This window comes from Erpetoichthys calabaricus, chromosome 2 (assembly GCF_900747795.2).
Source record: "Erpetoichthys calabaricus chromosome 2, fErpCal1.3, whole genome shotgun sequence".
Classification (NCBI taxonomy): domain Eukaryota; kingdom Metazoa; phylum Chordata; class Cladistia; order Polypteriformes; family Polypteridae; genus Erpetoichthys; species Erpetoichthys calabaricus.
The window spans coordinates 278,755,754-278,774,305 of NC_041395.2; the positions used below are offsets into that span (position 1 = coordinate 278,755,754).

Below are 18,552 nucleotides of genomic sequence, written 5' to 3' on the forward strand. Positions count from 1 at the left end.
ACAAAAATTTCTTTCCAAAGTGGTAAGCACTGCAACCTCACAGATCCAATGACCTCAGTTGGAATCCTGCTCCTGGTGGTTGTGTGTTGGGCGTTATCATTTTCTCCCTTTGTATGCACAAGTTTTCCTCTGGGTAGTCTGGCTTCCCCTCCCACATCCGCAAAGACATGCACTTTAGGTTAACTATTAATTCTAAATTGTCCAAATGTGATTATGGCAGTGTGTGTGTATGACAGCTTGACTGGCATCCTATCCAGGTCTGTTTCCTACCTTGTACCCAGTGTTGCCGGGACAGACTCCAGTTTTCCATGACCCTAAATTAAATTAAGCAAGTTTAAGAATGTTTTGATGCATTTACATAAGAAATAGGAAAAACAACCGAGTCTCCATTCATTTATTAGGAAAACTCTGCTTTTTCCCAAAACTATTACAATTTTAAGGCACATATACTAAAATGTATGTTTTCTTAATGTATGCAGTAAACATCAGAACACATTAAAAGCTGTTAATACAATTTTGTTTTTTTAGAAATACTGTGCTTTATTTAAACTGAAAGCAATACATGATGTACACAATTCATTTTTCCAGCCAAATTTCACAGTGTCAGTAAGGTACATATTTTACAATTCAAAATGTTCACATATGCAAATTTACATTTTAACAAATACTGAACTAACAATAATTTACATAACATTTGAATCCGATTTGTAAAAATATTTACAATAAAGTCTGAAGTTATAACCTACTTCTGTCCATGGGACAATACTGAGTAGCCTTTACTCTTCAGTCCAATATCACTTTTCCAAGATCTCCTTTTCTAAAGGCTCTGACAAAATCAGCAGCTGCAGCATTATAATTTGGTACAGTGATTGTAATATTTCCTTAAAAACAAATTTATATAATTTATAATGATAAAACACATCCCCGGCACCATACTGTATATTTAGAAATTAAATAATATATGCATAAAGTAGATTTTTTTAGAGTTGATTAGTGCATACAGTGGTGTGAAAAACTATTTGCCCCCTTCCTGATTTCTTATTCTTTTGCATGTTTGTCACACAAAATGTTTCTGATCATCAAACACATTTAACCATTAGTCAAATATAACACAAGTAAACACAAAATGCAGTTTGTAAATGGTGGTTTTTATTATTTAGGGAGAAAAAAAAATCCAAACCTACATGGCCCTGTGTGAAAAAGTAATTGCCCCCTAAACCTAATAACTGGTTGGGCCACCCTTAGCAGCAATAACTGCAATCAAGCATTTGTGATAACTTGCAATGAGTCTTTTACAGCGCTCTGGAGGAATTTTGGCCCACTCATCTTTGCAAAATTGTTGTAATTCAGCTTTATTTGAGGGTTTTCTAGCATGAACCGCCTTTTTAAGGTCATGCCATAGCATCTCAATTGGATTCAGGTCAGGGCTTTGACTAGGCCACTCCAAAGTCTTCATTTTGTTTTTCTTCAGCCATTCAGAGGTGGATTTGCTGGTGTGTTTTGGGTCATTGTCCTGTTGCAGCACCCAAGATCGCTTCAGCTTGAGTTGACGAACAGATGGCCGGACATTCTCCTTCAGGATTTTTTTGGTAGACAGTAGAATTCATGGTTCCATCTATCACAGCAAGCCTTCCAGGTCCTGAAGCAGCAAATCAACCCCAGACCATCACACTACCAACACCATATTTTACTGTTGGTATGATGTTCTTTTTCTGAAATGCTGTGTTCCTTTTATGCCAGATGTAACGGGACATTTGCCTTCCAAAAAGTTCAACTTTTGACTCATCAGTCCACAAGGTATTTTCCCAAAAGTCTTGGCAATCATTGAGATGTTTCTTAGCAAAATTGAGACGAGCCCTAATGTTCTTTTTGCTTAACAGTGGTTTGCGTCTTGGAAATCTGCCATGCAGGCCGTTTTGCCCAGTCTCTTTCTTATGGTGGAGTCGTGAGCACTGACCTTAATTGAGGCAAGTGAGGCCTGCAGTTCTTTAGACGTTGTCCTGGGGTCTTTTGTGACCTCTCGGATGAGTCGTCTCTGCGCTATTGGGGTAGTTTTGGTCGGCCGGCCACTCCTGGGAAGGTTCACCACTGTTCCATGTTTTTGCCATTTGTGGATAATGGCTCTCACTGTGGTTCGCTGGAGTCCCAAAGCTTTAGAAATGGCTTTATAACCTTTACCAGACTGATAGATCTCAATTACTTCTGTTCTCATTTGTTCCTGAATTTCTTTGGATCTTGGCATGATGTCTAGCTTTTGAGGTGCTTTTGGTCTACTTCTCTATGTCAGGCAGCTCCTATTTAAGTGATTTCTTGATTGAAACAGGTGTGGCAGTAATCAGGCCTGGGGGTGGCTACGGAAATTGAACTCAGGTGTGATACACCACAGTTAGGTTATTTTTTAACAAGGGGGCAATTACTTTTTCACACAGGGCCATGTAGGTTTGGATTTTTTTTCTCCCTAAATAATAAACACCATCATTGAAAAACTGCATTTTGTGTTTACTTGTGTTATATTTGACTAATGGTTAAATGTGTTTGATGATCAGAAACATTTTGTGTGACAAACATGCAAAAGAATAAGAAATCAGGAAGGGGGCAAATAGTTTTTCACACCACTGTATATGTATGAGTGGGTCTGATTTATTTGTTACAATATATAATTTTTCTTTTATTAATGATAGGATAAATCTGAAGCAGCACATAAAACAACAATTAGACAAAATCAAAATTAATCTTTAGTTATTTTAAATCTGCAAAACAGAGTCTTGGCATGAATAATCAAAGAATTAAAAATAATTAAATAAAATTTTTAAAAAGTACTTGTGGAATTGCAACTTTTACTTTAAATGGTTAACCAGACTAAAATAATTTAAACTTCAAATATATTAACTTTCATCCAAAATATACTGAGTTTTATAATTCTAGATAAAGTAAAATACTAGTAGAATTAAACTGAAAAAAGCACACACAAAAAAGAAAATCACTCACCAACTCCAGTAATGGCTTTCACTTTTTGGAATTTTCCATGCATAATAGCTACCTTTTTTAGGACTTCCTGAATTTTATCACAGGGTTCTGTTAATTTATATTTTTCAACATAACTAGGAGGTGAACACATATTTATAGGTAAACACTGATGCATACTATTCATATACTTTGTTGGAGATAATGTATCATTATTTATTATGAAAATATTAATAATAAAAAGTAATTAATTCAATGAAATTATTTTTTCGGTTTTTCCTCTTACTTTAAACCAAAACAAAATCTGACAGTGTACTTAAGCTCTTATGAAAAAAACACATTTATTCTTAAAACACCGTAAGACACTGCTACAAAACTCATGCACCCAAAACCCTGCACATTTCTTCACAGTGTATTACCATATGTATTACCACTTGCAATAGATAATATTATCTTATAAATTATAGATTAGCTTATTTTTTATCCAAATGTAATGTTAGCACTACCATTCTGTGTTCCTTTTATCTCATCCTTGACATTCAAATTTAATATGCACCTATTCTTCACCAAACTAGAAATTAACACTTGCATAATAAACCTGAATTATTTATTTCAACCATATTCTGAGCCATATCTCTACTTGTTAACAAAATGTGCTGTTGATTTTTTGTTACTGGCTGCATCTATTCTCATATGCATACAGTTTTTCACAGAACTGCTTGCATTTCTTGTCAATAATTACTATACTTAAAGAACAAATACAATTGACTGGACTAACTATACAAAAAAATCAGCAATCAAATCAATACATACCTAAAGTTTTCAAGACGATTCAACATGAAAAGGAGATAATCGGCTATTACATCTTCACCAACTAAATGATCTAAAATAGTTCCTACAATTAAAATAAACAAACAAATAAATACAATAAATAAATAAACAAAACTAGCTAATTGACAAATGCTCATTTATAGATGTGTCCATCACTTAATCTATTATGTCTTCTAAATAATCCTTCTTTTTCAAACCATGTATATTATCTAGGGCTGTGTAGATTCTCATTCCAAGTGACCACTCCTTAGCCTTTCCACATCTGCTGTACAAATTAAGCATGCGACTATAACTTTAATTCTGCTAGCTGTTTGTATTTTATTTTTTTGGATGAGGAAACAGGGGCTATATGCAAGTTCTGATGTGAGACCAAGACATTTATATAAATAAAAAAAACAAGTAATAGTAGAATAGACAATACAGAATTCATTTCATTTTTATATCTTTCCTAAAACATTCTGATATACTGTAAATAGGGGTCTTTTGCCATTAATATGGAGACAGTTACTCTCTCTATAAACTTTTTGTGGTGTTAGTTTGACAATAATAATAGGAAAAACAACAAAGTGGTTAAATAAAAAATAACAATACATTGAAACATTTCAGTATGGTTAGTCAAAGTAACAGTAGAAAATCAAATTTTGCAAAAAATACATAACCTTAACATGCTTTCTTGAATTGCAATGTAAATTATAAACTGACAATAACAAAAATGACACACACTTAAACAATAAATAGACATTAGCAGATTACACTTTATATTCTGGGTTTTATACTTTTTTTCTAAAACACATACAGTATAGTATACTGTACATTCCTGTTTAACATTTTACAAAAGCTTTTTCACAGATAAAAATAGTCATTTTGTTTGTCTCTAACTGAATCCTTTCACACTAACTTTATAATCCTGGTCGTAGTCCACTTTGTTTTTCTATTTTAAAGACCAAATAAGAGTTAACAGCTCTTTAGCAACTTAGCTAGAATGTCTGAATCATTATTAAGATCACTCATAGAGGTTCACGAGCCCTGAACAAGTTAGCTACCTTTCTCAATGACGTCAGTACTTGGAATTCCACTTACTTTATGTAACTTGGTACTGATAAAACATTTTTTTTCTTTTTGTGGTATGTCCAAACTAGCCAAAGAATCACGAATCTTCCTCAGTTAATTTTTATTCCTGCCTATGCATCTTACTATCCACTGTGACGCACAATGAATTCTTGACACCACTGAATTTCTCATGAGAGAACAGTGACTATAAAAACTATGCCCTGCACTATCCATAAATATGTTCACCCTCACTGAGGCAATAAAGAAGTGAAGACATGATGAAATGTATAACATACTAAGAATTTAGCAAATCTACTTCTACTTATAGAAAGGAAGTATATAGCAGTATTAAATGTTTTTACCAAGGTTTTCTGCAATACACTGATCCCCCACTATATCGCGGTTCAGCTATCGCGCCCCCGCTACATCGCGGATTTATTAATACTATTATTATTATTACTAGGGGGCTTTGCCCCCTGCTCGCTTCTCTTGCCCTCCCCCGGGTTTGGTTTACCGTATAAACAATTTAAAGAGATTGTTATTTTCATGGGAATTGTTACATATGCATTATTTTCATTTTCAGTTTAAAACCTTTGTAAAAACAATAATTGTCCTTTATTTCGCCCCGGGTGTGGTTAAATCTCTTTCTCGCTGCACTTATAAAGCTGCTCGCGTTGTGAAGGGGGGGGTCTGAATGCACGCTAATGAGATGCGATCGGTTCAGCTGGTGTCTTGCTGCTGCCGCTGGCCAGGTGTGTTGTGCTTGTCGCGCTTTGCGTCAATCACTTAAAAGCCTGTACAGCAGCTGTCCTTTTGCCACTTCGTGTCTCTGCCACTAGCTTTGTGGGAGCTGAACGCACGCTAAGCAGAAGTGGACAGATCAGCTACTGGCTTTGCGCTACTTCTACCAAGTTGCCTGTTCTGCTTGTTGCTCTGTGCGTTCTGAAGGGAGGGGGAGGGGGTGGAGGTGATGGCTGAACACACGCTAAGAAGTGCTCGGATCATTTGCTGGGTTTCTGCAGCTGTTGCTGGCAAGCTGCGTGTTCTGCTTGTCGTTGTTTTAAGAGCTGGGAGCACATGAAGTTTGTCTGCCAAAAGCAGTTCAACAACTGCTAGGTTAGATGTTAGTGAACTTCTTTTAAATTGTATGTAAGCAGCGCGTGTCGTCAAAGTGTCTGTCCGAGATAATCTGGTCTCGATCGCTTTGCTCAACCCAAGCCCCCCCCCGCCCAACCTCCCCCACCCCCATCCGTGCTATGCTCCTGCCACTTCGCGTTGTGAAGGGGGGGAGCTGAATGCACACCAAGGAGAAGTGGACTTTGTGCTGCTTCTGCCAAGATGCTTGTTCTGCTTGTCGCTCTGTGTGTCAATCATTTAAAAGCCTGTACAGCAGCTGTCCTTCAGTCTCACTGCCTTGTCTTGCATGACGTTAAATGTTTTATAATAGAGAGATGTTACTCATATCCTTAGCCTGACATCCACATATCATATGTGTTTACAAAGTGTGTTTTAATAAGTTTACATGTGTTTAAAGCATGTGGGTGGGGTATTTTAAGGCTTAAACTATAAAAAAAAAAAGTTTATTTATATGGTCTTTCTATATAACGGATTTTCACCTATCACTGATGGGTCTGGAATGTAACTTCTGCGATTGGCAGGGGATCACTGTAATTCTTTTTATATGTAAGATTCACATATGTATAACAGTTATCCACATATTTCAGGTTACATAAAACCAAAGAATTGACTTTTAAATATTGAAAAGGTTATGACCACTTAACAACTTAAAGTGATGCAAAATAAAAAAATAAATATGTAAGGAAAAAAAACAAATTTAAAAACTAAGCAACTGACATCATTGGAACTCTGTGTGTGCCACTTTTTAGTCACTAACAAGCTGGTTAAATTTGTAAATAACACAAATGTGGAGCAGATACCAAAGGGTCAACAATATTACAAAAAGAGCTGGACTGACTTTAGCAAACACACTTTTTATTTATTTAAAGAATAGTAAGTTTAAAAACTTTTCTTCAACCTTGTATTTTCATGTTTTTGATAGTATGAATGCCATAAGGGATAGATTGGTGTCCCGAACAGGATGAAGGATGGTTCCCTGCATGGATGGGAAGAAGAACAGGCTTCCCAACCAGGACAGAAACTGGTCCCTTGACAGGAACGGAGACCGCAATGGAAGGACGAAGATGGAATGACATCCCGAATGGGATGGGTGTTGGTTCCTTACCAGAATGGGAGGTCTGCTCAGAAGGACAGCAGGAAGCTGTTCCCTGGGGCAATGTTCTTCCTCCATGCACACTATGGCAGCATCCCATTGGTGGAACTCCCATATAGATACCTACAAGGCAGGCTGTGAATCACAGTCCCATAGGACAGCCCTGTTGGGGTTCTTGGGTGCCACCAGAAGGTGCTGCAGGAGAACATTATACTTTATTTGAAGGGCTTCCTCTGACCTGTAAGTGCTTCCAATGTGCAAGGCTGTGCAACCGGGGGTACATCCAGGTCCGGCATAAAAGAAGTCGGTTCTGCTGCAATGGAAGTCAGAGTCAGTAGGAGGTGGATGAGACTATGTGAGAGGTGTGGAAGGAAGAAAAGGACTGTGCTGTCTAGTTGTGTCTTGTGGTCTGCGGTGCTGTTATGCCCCCTGGTGGTCACAATAGAAAGTATTATTGTATTTTTTAAATCACGGTATCTGATTTAAAAGTTTAGCCAAGGCACTACTACCGAAGCAATTAATGCTGGAAATGTCAGATTTGTTGTTTATTATTCACACATGACTGCAAAAACCCAGTCAGCAACTATTACTCCAGTGACCTAATGGCAATTCTCTTAGCTCATTCGTAATTAACCACCTTTAGATGCTAAGTGGTAATTAGAGAAACATTTGTAACATGTTATGCTGAAACATATTATTCTGTCAAAACAGAACAGCTTTAGCAAAAAAAAAAACAAAAAAACTGTCCATTGTTGTTTTGTGAAATGAAGGCTATCACACACAACAGGTTGTCAAGAAACTAAAGATTTCATACAAAGTCATCTACTATTGTTTTGAGAAAAGAGGGCAAACTGGATTTAACCAGGGTAGAAATAGAAGCAGAAGGCCCAGACACATGACTGCACATGAGAATAAATACATCAAAGTCTGCCGTTTGAGAAACAGATTCCTTGTAGGTCCTCATTTGACTGCTCCTGTAAAACCCCAACATTTCTGGGAGATTCCAAACTTTAGAAGCCATTGTATATGGTAGATAAAGAGAATAAGAATAAATATTATGTTTTACATGTATCATGTAAAAATATTAGATATAATTACTCAACGGGATAAGGAGTGTGAAACTTAAAATTACAATTTATAAGTACTTTTATTTTGTTTGCACGCAGAAAAGATAACAGTGCAAAAGAATAATCCAAAGAAAAGCTACCAGACTAACTCCAGGACTATGTAGTATGATATAAGTGAATCAAGTGAAGATTTAGATAAATAGATAAAGGTGATGGGAATTCTAGATGTTTCTTAAAAAGTTTGAAAATTACAACATGACACAGATGGTTGCAGATTAAGGGTTAATTTTGCACAAATATTGCTAATTTTTTCATCGTGCTATGGGCACATGGAATAAGTTATCATGAAGTTTACAGTAGCATAACAATGACCTTCAAATCTCTAATCTCTAAAAATTTATATGAACAGGGGTTGACGAGATAGGTTAGGGTGCAAGTCCTTTTCTCATCGAAATCGTTATGTTCTAACGAATAAATGATGAATCCATCTTTCATAATAAATAACAATTACCACAGTTAATACAAGTAAGAAAAGGAAATAATCTGTTCTATGCGCCATATGCAATGAAAGACAGAATTTCAAAACCTTATTATGTGTAATGAAATGGAAGATTATACTCTTAAAAACACATTCTAAAAACACATATTAACAAGAATGCTATAATTATTGTTGTTTTATCTGTGTTTTTATCTTGCCTTGCCTTTGTTTAATCTTTTTATGTTGCACTTTGAGATTTACTGCTAATGTAAAGTGCCCCTATAAATAAAATGCATTATTATTATTATTATTATTATCTCAGTACAAAAATGTATGGATTGTTTTAAATGATGACATGGTTTTCAGTCTGTTTGTGGAGTAATATTTAAATTAGTTTTGGTTCATAGCCAAAACTGAAAATGGCCCTATTACTCATGTCTATAGTTTGGCTTTCGTCTTCAGTACATAAACCAGTCTCTAAAATGACTGTATATAAACATTAAAGCAGATGACTTTTTACGGAAATTTTAAGAGTACTGAGGCAAGTTTTAATTTGATAAACATTCACATCACTACCTGTCTGAACAAATAATAGCAACAAATAAAGGATTTATTTTTTCAAATTTTCAAATTACTGTAAGTGGCAAAATGTGAAATTTCTGCTAGTTCAAACTGAAGAGTAGAATTTTCATATCAAATGTAAATGTACAACTATACAATGCAAATTTCTTTAATGTCTCTTTATTATAAGACAGACTGTTCACTGAACAGTGATACAACAGGTATGAAAAGACTTACCACACAAAGCTAACTTCATTCCATGTTCTAAACTTTCTATCTTGGGAGGAAGAACGCCAGGAGTGTCCAATAAATATAGAGGTGGCCTCTCACTCACCTGGAGAAATAAATAAAAAACTTCAAATTCAGAACCATTCATCTATTTTTTAATAACTGCAGAAAGCCAAAGCACTTCAATTGCAGCACTAAGCAAAGGAAGGAATCAACTCTGGACAGGACACCACAAAATAAGCATAAATGTTTGAAAACATTTTTAAGTTTAAAAGTAAATGACCATCTGCCTTAAGGTGAGATACAGAAAACATGCCAAGGAAGCTTACATTTGAAATATTTCAGAAATGCATATAATAAAAATAGTAATATTGCTGTTAAGTAAACTTTTAAATTAACTACTAATGAAAACAGAATTGTTTAATGACAATTTTCTTTGTTCCATATAACACAGTGTAGCTTACAACAGGCATACTGTAGAAGGAAACAACATTTTGTATGCACTGTATTTTAACAACACATTTTAATTACTTGAATATGAAGTACACATGAATAATAATAATAATTCCTATCCAAGCAGTTTCAATAATCCTGAAGGACTGCTTTATATATTCAGGTGTTTCTCATTAAATACAAAGGTAAACAATTAAAATATTACACATGGTTAACTTGGCAGTGTGCATCTGCATTCTAGAATATAAAAAGTCCAACTATACATTATTTTACTTGATTACATTAATACACCAAATACATTTGACAAGTCCAATGCCCCCCCCAAAAAAGGTACTGTATTTATAGGCACATTTTACAACAGCATTACGTATTTATATCACCTGAATTTTGGACAAGACTGCTCTTGTTATGCCTGGTTGTCCTCCAACTCTGGAAGCTTTCCCTTTGAATGTAACACAAATAAACATTTCATTACAAACATCATATAGTGTTCAGGCACTACAATGCTATGACATACAAATAATGGGAATTTAAATCATGCAGCAATAAGTGGGAAAGCCCATCACAATTTACAGTGGATGAAAAATATACTCCATTCATGTTGTTTTGTCTAAAGCTAAACAAATGCTGGACCAGGTATCATTAAACTAACTGCTACTTGCTGTTGTTTTTATAAACTGCAGTAAGCATTCTGGTGAAATCAGATATAAATGGATAGTGTCTGCCAGAATGCCTGTAATCATGAGTTATCTTTAAGGCTCCGAGTATGAGTTAGGCAGCAGACTATCACTTGTTCCTGTGTAAACTCTTGAAGACAGCCAAGCTACTACCATATTTTTCAAGGTACACCATCAAAAGTCACATTTAATCTTGTTCAAAGCACAAATGTGGATAATTTTTAAGGCAACAATAAATGCTACTTTAAATCAAGATGTCAACCTAAATTTCACTATTCCTTTTTATCTTTAAAAAAATTTAGAAACAAGAGGAAACTCTTGTTTTCAGTCTGATTAAATTATTTTTCAAATAGTTTGTAGACAGGACATAACAGTTTTACAATTGCATTTCTGGTTGTAGTCCTGATGATCCTCTTTATGTGGACCAACGGCACTGCAGTCTACTTGGTAGTTATCAAGAGCCACACTTGAAATCACTGAACATCCTGAAAATATGGTCAGTATTATAAAACATGACACTTCAGGTATACCAGTATTGGAATATTCAGGATGTGAAACTGAGGGAACTTTCCAACTCAGGCCATTTTGAAACAGGAATACTTCACTGCATAAGGATTTTAGTAAAAAGTGGCATTATTCCTGAATGAATACCTGGCTGTTATATTTCATAAAAATTGCACCACATGTATATATATCTAGGCCAACCAATCACAAGCGTTACCTGGGAGGTAACCACCCAAATATCAGATTGTGATCAGACCTATGCGTATAATGCTCCAATCTACACTCTATCAAGTAAGCGAACCAGCCGCTGTGGCACAATGTCTGAGGCTTTGCCTCAGGTACTGACGTCTGAGGTTTGATCCCCACAAGGGGAAGCAAAAGTGAGTAGATCTGATGAGCCCCAATTAGGGAGAAACACATGTCGTGTACTCTTTGTATTATTTGGCATGTACTATACATGGCTATGATTTGCTTCTCGCAACTGACAGGGAGTGGTGGACGTCTGCCAACTAGCTGACCAAACCACAAGCATTGCCTGGTAGGTAACCACCCAAGTATCAGATTGTGATCAGACCTATGAATGTAATACTCTGATCTATGCCCTGTCAAGTAAGTGAACCAGTCACCGTTGTACAATGTTTGAGGTTTTGCCTCAGGCACTGATGGCTGAGGTTCGATCCCCGCAAGGGGAAGCAAAAGTGTGTACACCTGATGAGCCCCAATTAGGGTGAAACACATGTTATGTACTCTTTGCATTATTTAGCAAATACTATATAAACCAGCCTCATAGGAGAAGTGTGGTTTAGTCTTCCTTTTTCTTCCATTTTTGTATGATGAGTGTTGTACAACCCATCCATGTAGGATATGCTTGAGCTTTCTTCTCATTATTTTGGGTGCTAAGACAAGTCATAAAGACACTCTTCGTAAGATTAGTACATGCTTTAAAAAAATATATAAAAAGTTGTCAGAGGTTTTACTTTCTAATACATAAATACTGTATAAAGTATATTGTTTTAAAAAATTTAATCAGGAGATAAAGAATTTTCATTCCAGTTAAGTACCTAACACACAAGATATGTCATGAGTACAGAGATGATTTTTGACATTTTCATTGAAGTAGTAATGACTGTTTTACATTCAATCACTGCTTATACAGTATATGCAGCTTCAGTGGGTTACTTAAGCTCAATTTTTTTTTTGTTCAAAAAGGCACATTTCTATTATAATCTAAAAAACAAATAAATAGAACAAAAATACAACAGGAGAAAGAAAAAAATTATTTAACACTTCAATCACAGAAAAGATCAACATTAATATAAACCAACCTGCTGCCTCTGGCAAAAAATACCTTTTTTCAAGTGTACTCTTCTAATGGCATTTATCATGGAAGACTTTCCAACATTTGGGATACCTACAACCATTAGACAGTATTCCATATTCTGTACAAAATAAACACAAGAAAATAACAAATGTTAAAAGTTTAATCAACAAAATAACAACCTCTACTGTACACAAAAAAGTAAGAAATTATTCTAAGCATATTTTATGTAGGCAGATTTGACTACAATTTCCATATTACTGAGGAAACTTAATGATAATACCCTAAATTAAATGGATAATGGCAAAATAACTAATCATCTCAGTTAAATACATACATAATAGTAATAGCTTACTAAGTAGATTATTAAATAATAACCAACCTCTTCTCTTTGATATCGATAACTGTTTTCAATAAGATTTATTACAGCAGGAACTACCTAAAGAAGAAGAAAAGCATACATAAGTCTTTCACAATTTTTAATAAAATTAATAGAGAGCACTACCTATTTGAAAATTACAAATACCAGGATGCAAAGCTAATTTGATTATACCTTTCTATACAAAAATTTACTAGTTGTGATAGAGATCAGAGTATTTTAGATGTCTAATTATTGCATGTTTCATACACGAGAAAATTGTGTGTAGTGGAATAATTTTCTCTGTCAAACTATAAGAAGTTTGAAACATTACACATGCTTCATAATTACCATCATCCTTATTATCACTGGTTTAATGACATTTTCTGGGTTTATTCAAATTAGCTGGTGGTGATCAATGAACTGCTTATATTATGAATCTAGTATATATAAAAGTAAACTTCTCTGTATGTATCATATTTTATATATTTATATATATACACATACATATATATATATATATATATATATATACATATATATATATATATATATATATATACATATACATACATATATATTATATATATTATATATATTCATGGCATTCATAGTCTGAATCACAATCTGATTGTATAGGTGGTTACCTACCAGGTAACGCTTGTGGTTGGTCTGCAAGTCGGCAAACATCCACCACGGTGCCATCTCAGTTGCGAGAAGCAGATCACAGAATGTTGCATAGTTTACTGTCAAATAATGCAAAGAGGACGAGACACGTGACTGTCAAATAAACGAACCACACGCCGTGGTGCAACGTAAAGAGGCTTCACCTCTGACGCTGATGTCCGAGGTTCGATCCCCGAGAGGGGTGCAGTGAGTGTGTACACCTGATGAGCCCAAATAAGGGTGAAACATGTATCGCGTACTGTTTGCATTATTTGACAGTAAACTATGCAATATATGTGTGTATCTATATATATATATATATACATATAAATAAATAAAATATATATATGCAACTATGTGTAATGCCACGTAGATATTTTATTATTATCTATCTATTATTATCTAAATTATCTACGAACGCCTTTATTCGCCGGCGCTCAATTGAGGTCGCCCTTTTGAAGCTCGCCTTTTTGTGCACGCCTTTATTGAAGGATACCGTCCCAAGTCTGTGGCCATCACTATATATAAAGTTAAATATGTCTGAGTAGGTGCCATTCTCCAGGCTGCTGTATTGATAGTAGTACCACCCTGAGTTATGAATGACAGTGTCCTCTCTCATCTTTTCCTCTTTCACCTGCAGACCAGAAGCTTCGCAAGTCGACAGTCCTTGATGTGACTTCCATTTCCAATCCTAACCACTCCCCTTCTGGTCTCAAGACTATATATCATATGTCACTAGCACATTATTGCAGCCTAGCTGAAGGACTTGTGTATAAAAAGACATCTTCGAAAAAACTATCATTATCTGTACAACCATTTTTGTTCCCCCTCCCCCAACATTATACAGAGTTCTTTGGCTGGTGGTCCATGACTAAGAAAAATTCTGTCTCACTGAAAAGATAATTTAATAGTTAAAAAACTGAAGAAAAATGCAATAATTTTCTGTATTTAATAGTCTGAAAGTGCAACCTTAACACCGGTCTACAGCAGCTAAAGAAGACTGCAACAAAGATACACACAAATTCATCTAGATAAACACGTGAAGGGAACAGAAAATCTGCAAAAAGAGTGAAAATAAAAGACAGTAACAGAATGGAAAGAGTCAAGAACCCAAGGAGTCTGAAAACTAAAGGCAAACCAAATTAAAAAGAACAAACTCAAGAAAAAGAAACAGCATGTAAAGTAAAAATTTCTTATGTGCCTATTTTAAATCTGTTACAGCCATGAGAAGAAGCTGCTGCACTTTCTCTATTTAAGGAGGATGTGTTTACAGTAGTCAGTTTTGACATCTCATTTGGATGCACCATGCATTCAAAACTGGAGCAAAAGCAAGCACAGCACATGTAGTAGAATAAATGAATTTCTATGTTATTGATTTACTTATTACAGGGGAAGAGACATGAGACATACACTATATAAATCCATTACACAGTGTCTAATAAAAAAGACATGGATTATTCCAATTACTACTAAATATGTACCGAAAGCTTCAATAAATATTTAACTGTATCTCAGAGACCAATCTGAAGAAAAATAATCACAGTATAACTGAAAGCTTTAGAGGTTCAGTTATTATTTAGGTTACACAATGCATTACATGGGCATTTAGCAGAACATATCAAAAGCATGAATAAAGACAATCTACAGTAAAAAACTACAACTACAACATTTTAATTACCTTTTTTATACTTGCATCATGCTGTTTAAAGCTGTCTGTGAAAAGGATATTGTTTATACCTTGGTTGTTCAGTTCTTTTAGAATTCTCTGTGGATAAACAACATGAAACCCTTAAATGAATGGCTTGCAAACATTAATGAAAATAGCAGTTAACCTTTTACATTATTTAGAAATGCAATACATTTACAGAATGGAGTAAAATTCCATCCATTAATATAACTTCATACCTGCTGAATTCATGCAAAGGATCAGTGGCACTGCATAGTCTATCCTATACGTTTTGAGGACAAGTAAAGAAGCAATACTGGATGGCCTGGCACACTGCAGAACACATCCACACTCACTCAACAGTCGGGTCTTCAAAAAACTTAATACATACTCCTGATCAGACACGGGAAGAACGTGCAGAGACAGTGCCTGGGCTTGGATTTTTACTCTGCCTCCTAGAGGTGTTGACTTTATTTACTTAAATTACTACAAGAAAATGAAGAGTGAATGAAGTCCTACCTGTTTATGTGATAGATCTGCCAAGTCCATTTTATTCAAAATTAAAAGATGTGGCTTAATGTCTAAACTTTCTTTTAACATAGGATTGCGACCAGAAAGAGGAATGTTGTTCAGTTAAAGATGTATAGATAACTGTAAAAAATATTAGCATTCATGTATCATATGAATATAAAATATCAACAGCATGGTAATTAAAACATATAACTCATATTTAGTAAACCGAAAATAATAAACTAGCCATCCATGTAATAACATATTACCGGTACTTCACATCCACTCAGTAAGTTCTTCTGAATAAACTTTATTTTCAAAATTAATTATGCACTGATGTCTATAGAATTCTCAATGATCATCTATCTATGATTCTGAATTTTACCACCAAACTTAAATTTTTTTTTGATATCGAGATAATATGATAAATTATTATTAAATTATAAGAATATAAATCTAATTCACTGAGGAATAAAACTACAAACAAAATTAGTGGCAGAGTTAAAGATGTTAAGATTTGCACTGGGTGTGACGAGGATGGACAGGTTTAGAAATGAGTACATTAGAGGGTCAGCTCAGGTTGGACGGTTGGGAGACAAAGTCAGACAGGCGAGATTGTGTTGGTTTGGTCATGTGCAGAGGAGAGATGCTGAGTATACTGGGAGAAGGATGCTAAGGATAGAGCTGCCAAGCAAGACAAAAAGAGGAAAGCCTAAGAGAAGGTTTATGGATATGGTGAGAGACAACATGCAGGTGATGAGTGTAACAGAGCAAGATACAGAGGACAGAAAGATATGGAAGAAGATGATCTGCTGTGGCAACCCCTAATGGGAGCTGCAGAAAGAAGAAGTTAACGAACATGAAATTCTGTGGAATTGAGATCTGCAAAACTCACAGTAAAAAATCACTTACATTTACTAAAGTGCAAAGAAGCAAATTCATTTAAAAACAACATCTTTTGACAAAAAAAGTCCTCAGATGGACTTGTAACAAAGGATATTCGGGCATCATGAATTTCAATGACACAGTCAACGTTTCTCAGCGAGGCTTTCATCTGTCTTAATCCTGCAACAAAACAAAATAAATAAATTGTATGCTTTTTATCATTTAATCACAACAGGCCAATCTTTTACTGAGCACATCATTTTCCTAAATCGAGGTGGCGAGTTGCGGAGTATAATAACAACAACAAAAGCGGCTGCGAGTCAGAAAGTAGCCGTAGACGGGCGCAAGTCTATCACTGAGGACACTCGCACATAAATATCATAACTACAGTAGTTAAAACTGCTAAACACTGTGCAGGAAAGAAGGGCCCTGAGTTGCCTCGAAAGCTTGCATATTATAATCTTTTTAGTTAGCCAATAAAAGGTGTCATTTTGCTTGACTTCTCACTACTAACACGGTACATTGTACCGGGTACAACACCCTAGTACTACATGCAAAGCTGTAACTTTTGACAGTTACGTAGCACTTCTATTCCCTGCCATTAGATGTCACTCGTGAATAAAACAAGTGCTTAAACATTTTTTTCTTAAAGTAATGAAATGTCAAAAACCTATCAATGATATTGATAACAGGGTTAATGTTACACATCAATCCGTTTAAAAAAGTTACAGTATTTTTTTATCACAATGAATGCTTCATTTCTGTCAGAAAGGCATACCTTTCGCCATGTGACCAGGGAACCAACTCACGACATTTCGGTCGCCAAAATCAAAAACATTCCTAAATTTTGCGATGTTTTTCAACAACACAGACGTTCTCATGTCTTTGCAGATCGGTTTGGTATTTCGGTATGGTCACGTGCAGCCAGCACTAGTACCAACAAATGCTTAACTCTACAGTGTGTAGCCTAAAATCAAATCCGGCCGGCTCTCCAGACCATCCCCAAGGGTTCCTAGTGTTAAAAGTGCACCTTTACTGTTTTGGCACATGACGGGAGTAACGCTTTTGCCCTGATAATAATTTCAGTAAATATCGAACTTGCTCGTACCGTTTAAAGGATTTGTCTTAAAACTTTAAAAAATGAAGATTATTATTTTTATTTATTTTTTTTCCAAAACTGAGCTTAGATAACACTGAGTACAGACTGTCGTTTATACGCTGTGTAGCTTAAAGGGTTAACTTAGAGGGGTAAATGTTCATTATATTAGAATTAGAATATTACAATGGGGATATATTTATATATATATATATATATATATATATATATATATATATATATATATATATATATATATATATATATATATATATATATATACATTCAAGATCTGGGAGGATATGTGAGAGGAAGCAAGATTGCTATTGTTTTGATTTGGCCAGGTCATGTGGTAGTGGTTGCAGAGAATACAGTTTTTCTTTGAAACAGAAATCTGCCTCCATCCAGTTGTTTCTGTTTCTAAAAAGGATTTCATCCACCTTCGAAAAGATACCTTGTTACATAAATATTAAGGATTCATTTTCTTCATAATTATTCTCTATTTATGTATCCTAGTTTGCACCCTGTGATGCTGTACTCTATGAGTGGTGCTATATGTAATTAAGATGGTTTAACTGCACAGAGTATCTGTTAAATTATATTCAGTCACATGGATGCGGACATCATTTGGATATCAATGATAAACACTGACAAAAGAATAAGAGTGTGAAATCTTAATAAATGTGCTTAGGAAAACTAATCATTTTCTGTAAATAAAATAAAACACTTTCTAAATTCCATAGCAAAGTAATACTGACAGGGATTGTCTTTTTCCACTTTCAATGTATAAACAACATAACACGTTCAATTAAACTAGAAGTCCTGTTAAAGACAGAAAGTGACCACTGATTAATAAATAAGTTGGAATGAAAAACAGGACACAGAATGGTACCCCAAGACTGAGAAACACAGGATGAACTGATGTATACCCTAAAGTTTCAGAAAGCAGTTCTTTGCGTGGAATCAAATTACTGGATTCACTCAATTTGTGGTGATGCAGTCACATTCAA

At 35.0% G+C, this 18,552-nt stretch overlaps 1 protein-coding gene across 2 annotated transcripts; it reads right to left on the reverse strand.

Annotated features, from left to right (window-relative positions):
- Nucleotides 1-17,418, reverse strand: mtg1 (mitochondrial ribosome-associated GTPase 1). Of its 2 annotated transcripts, XM_051923862.1 has the most exons (12): nt 17,225-17,418; nt 16,560-16,626; nt 15,571-15,673; nt 15,064-15,150; nt 12,744-12,800; nt 12,392-12,482; nt 10,243-10,304; nt 9,419-9,515; nt 3,778-3,859; nt 2,989-3,101; nt 747-881; nt 6-314 (listed from the first exon to the last, which is right to left on the reverse strand). In XM_051923862.1, the coding sequence occupies exons 1-11, from the start codon at nt 17,325-17,327 to the stop codon at nt 784-786; spliced, it is 960 nt and encodes a 319-aa protein (XP_051779822.1). In that variant the 5' UTR covers nt 17,328-17,418; the 3' UTR covers nt 6-314; nt 747-783. The 2 variants fall into 2 exon arrangements, with proteins under 2 accessions (XP_051779821.1, XP_051779822.1); XM_051923861.1 differs by having other exon boundaries at nt 1-881.
- Between the last annotated feature and the right edge of the window lie 1,134 nt (nt 17,419-18,552).

Bases quoted from the DNA above. Each gene is read 5' to 3' on its own strand.
- mtg1 (XM_051923861.1), bottom strand. From the start codon at position 17,327: ATGAGAACGTCTGTGTTGTTGAAAAACATCGCAAAATTTAGGAATGTT. The intron at 12,483-12,743 runs GTTGGTTATTAT...TATTTTGTACAG, and splicing joins ATCGATATCAAAGAGAAGAG to AATATGGAATACTGTCTAAT. The intron at 882-2,988 runs GTGAGTGATTTT...TTTGTTTTTAAG, and splicing joins GAAAGCCATTACTGGAGTTG to GAAATATTACAATCACTGTA.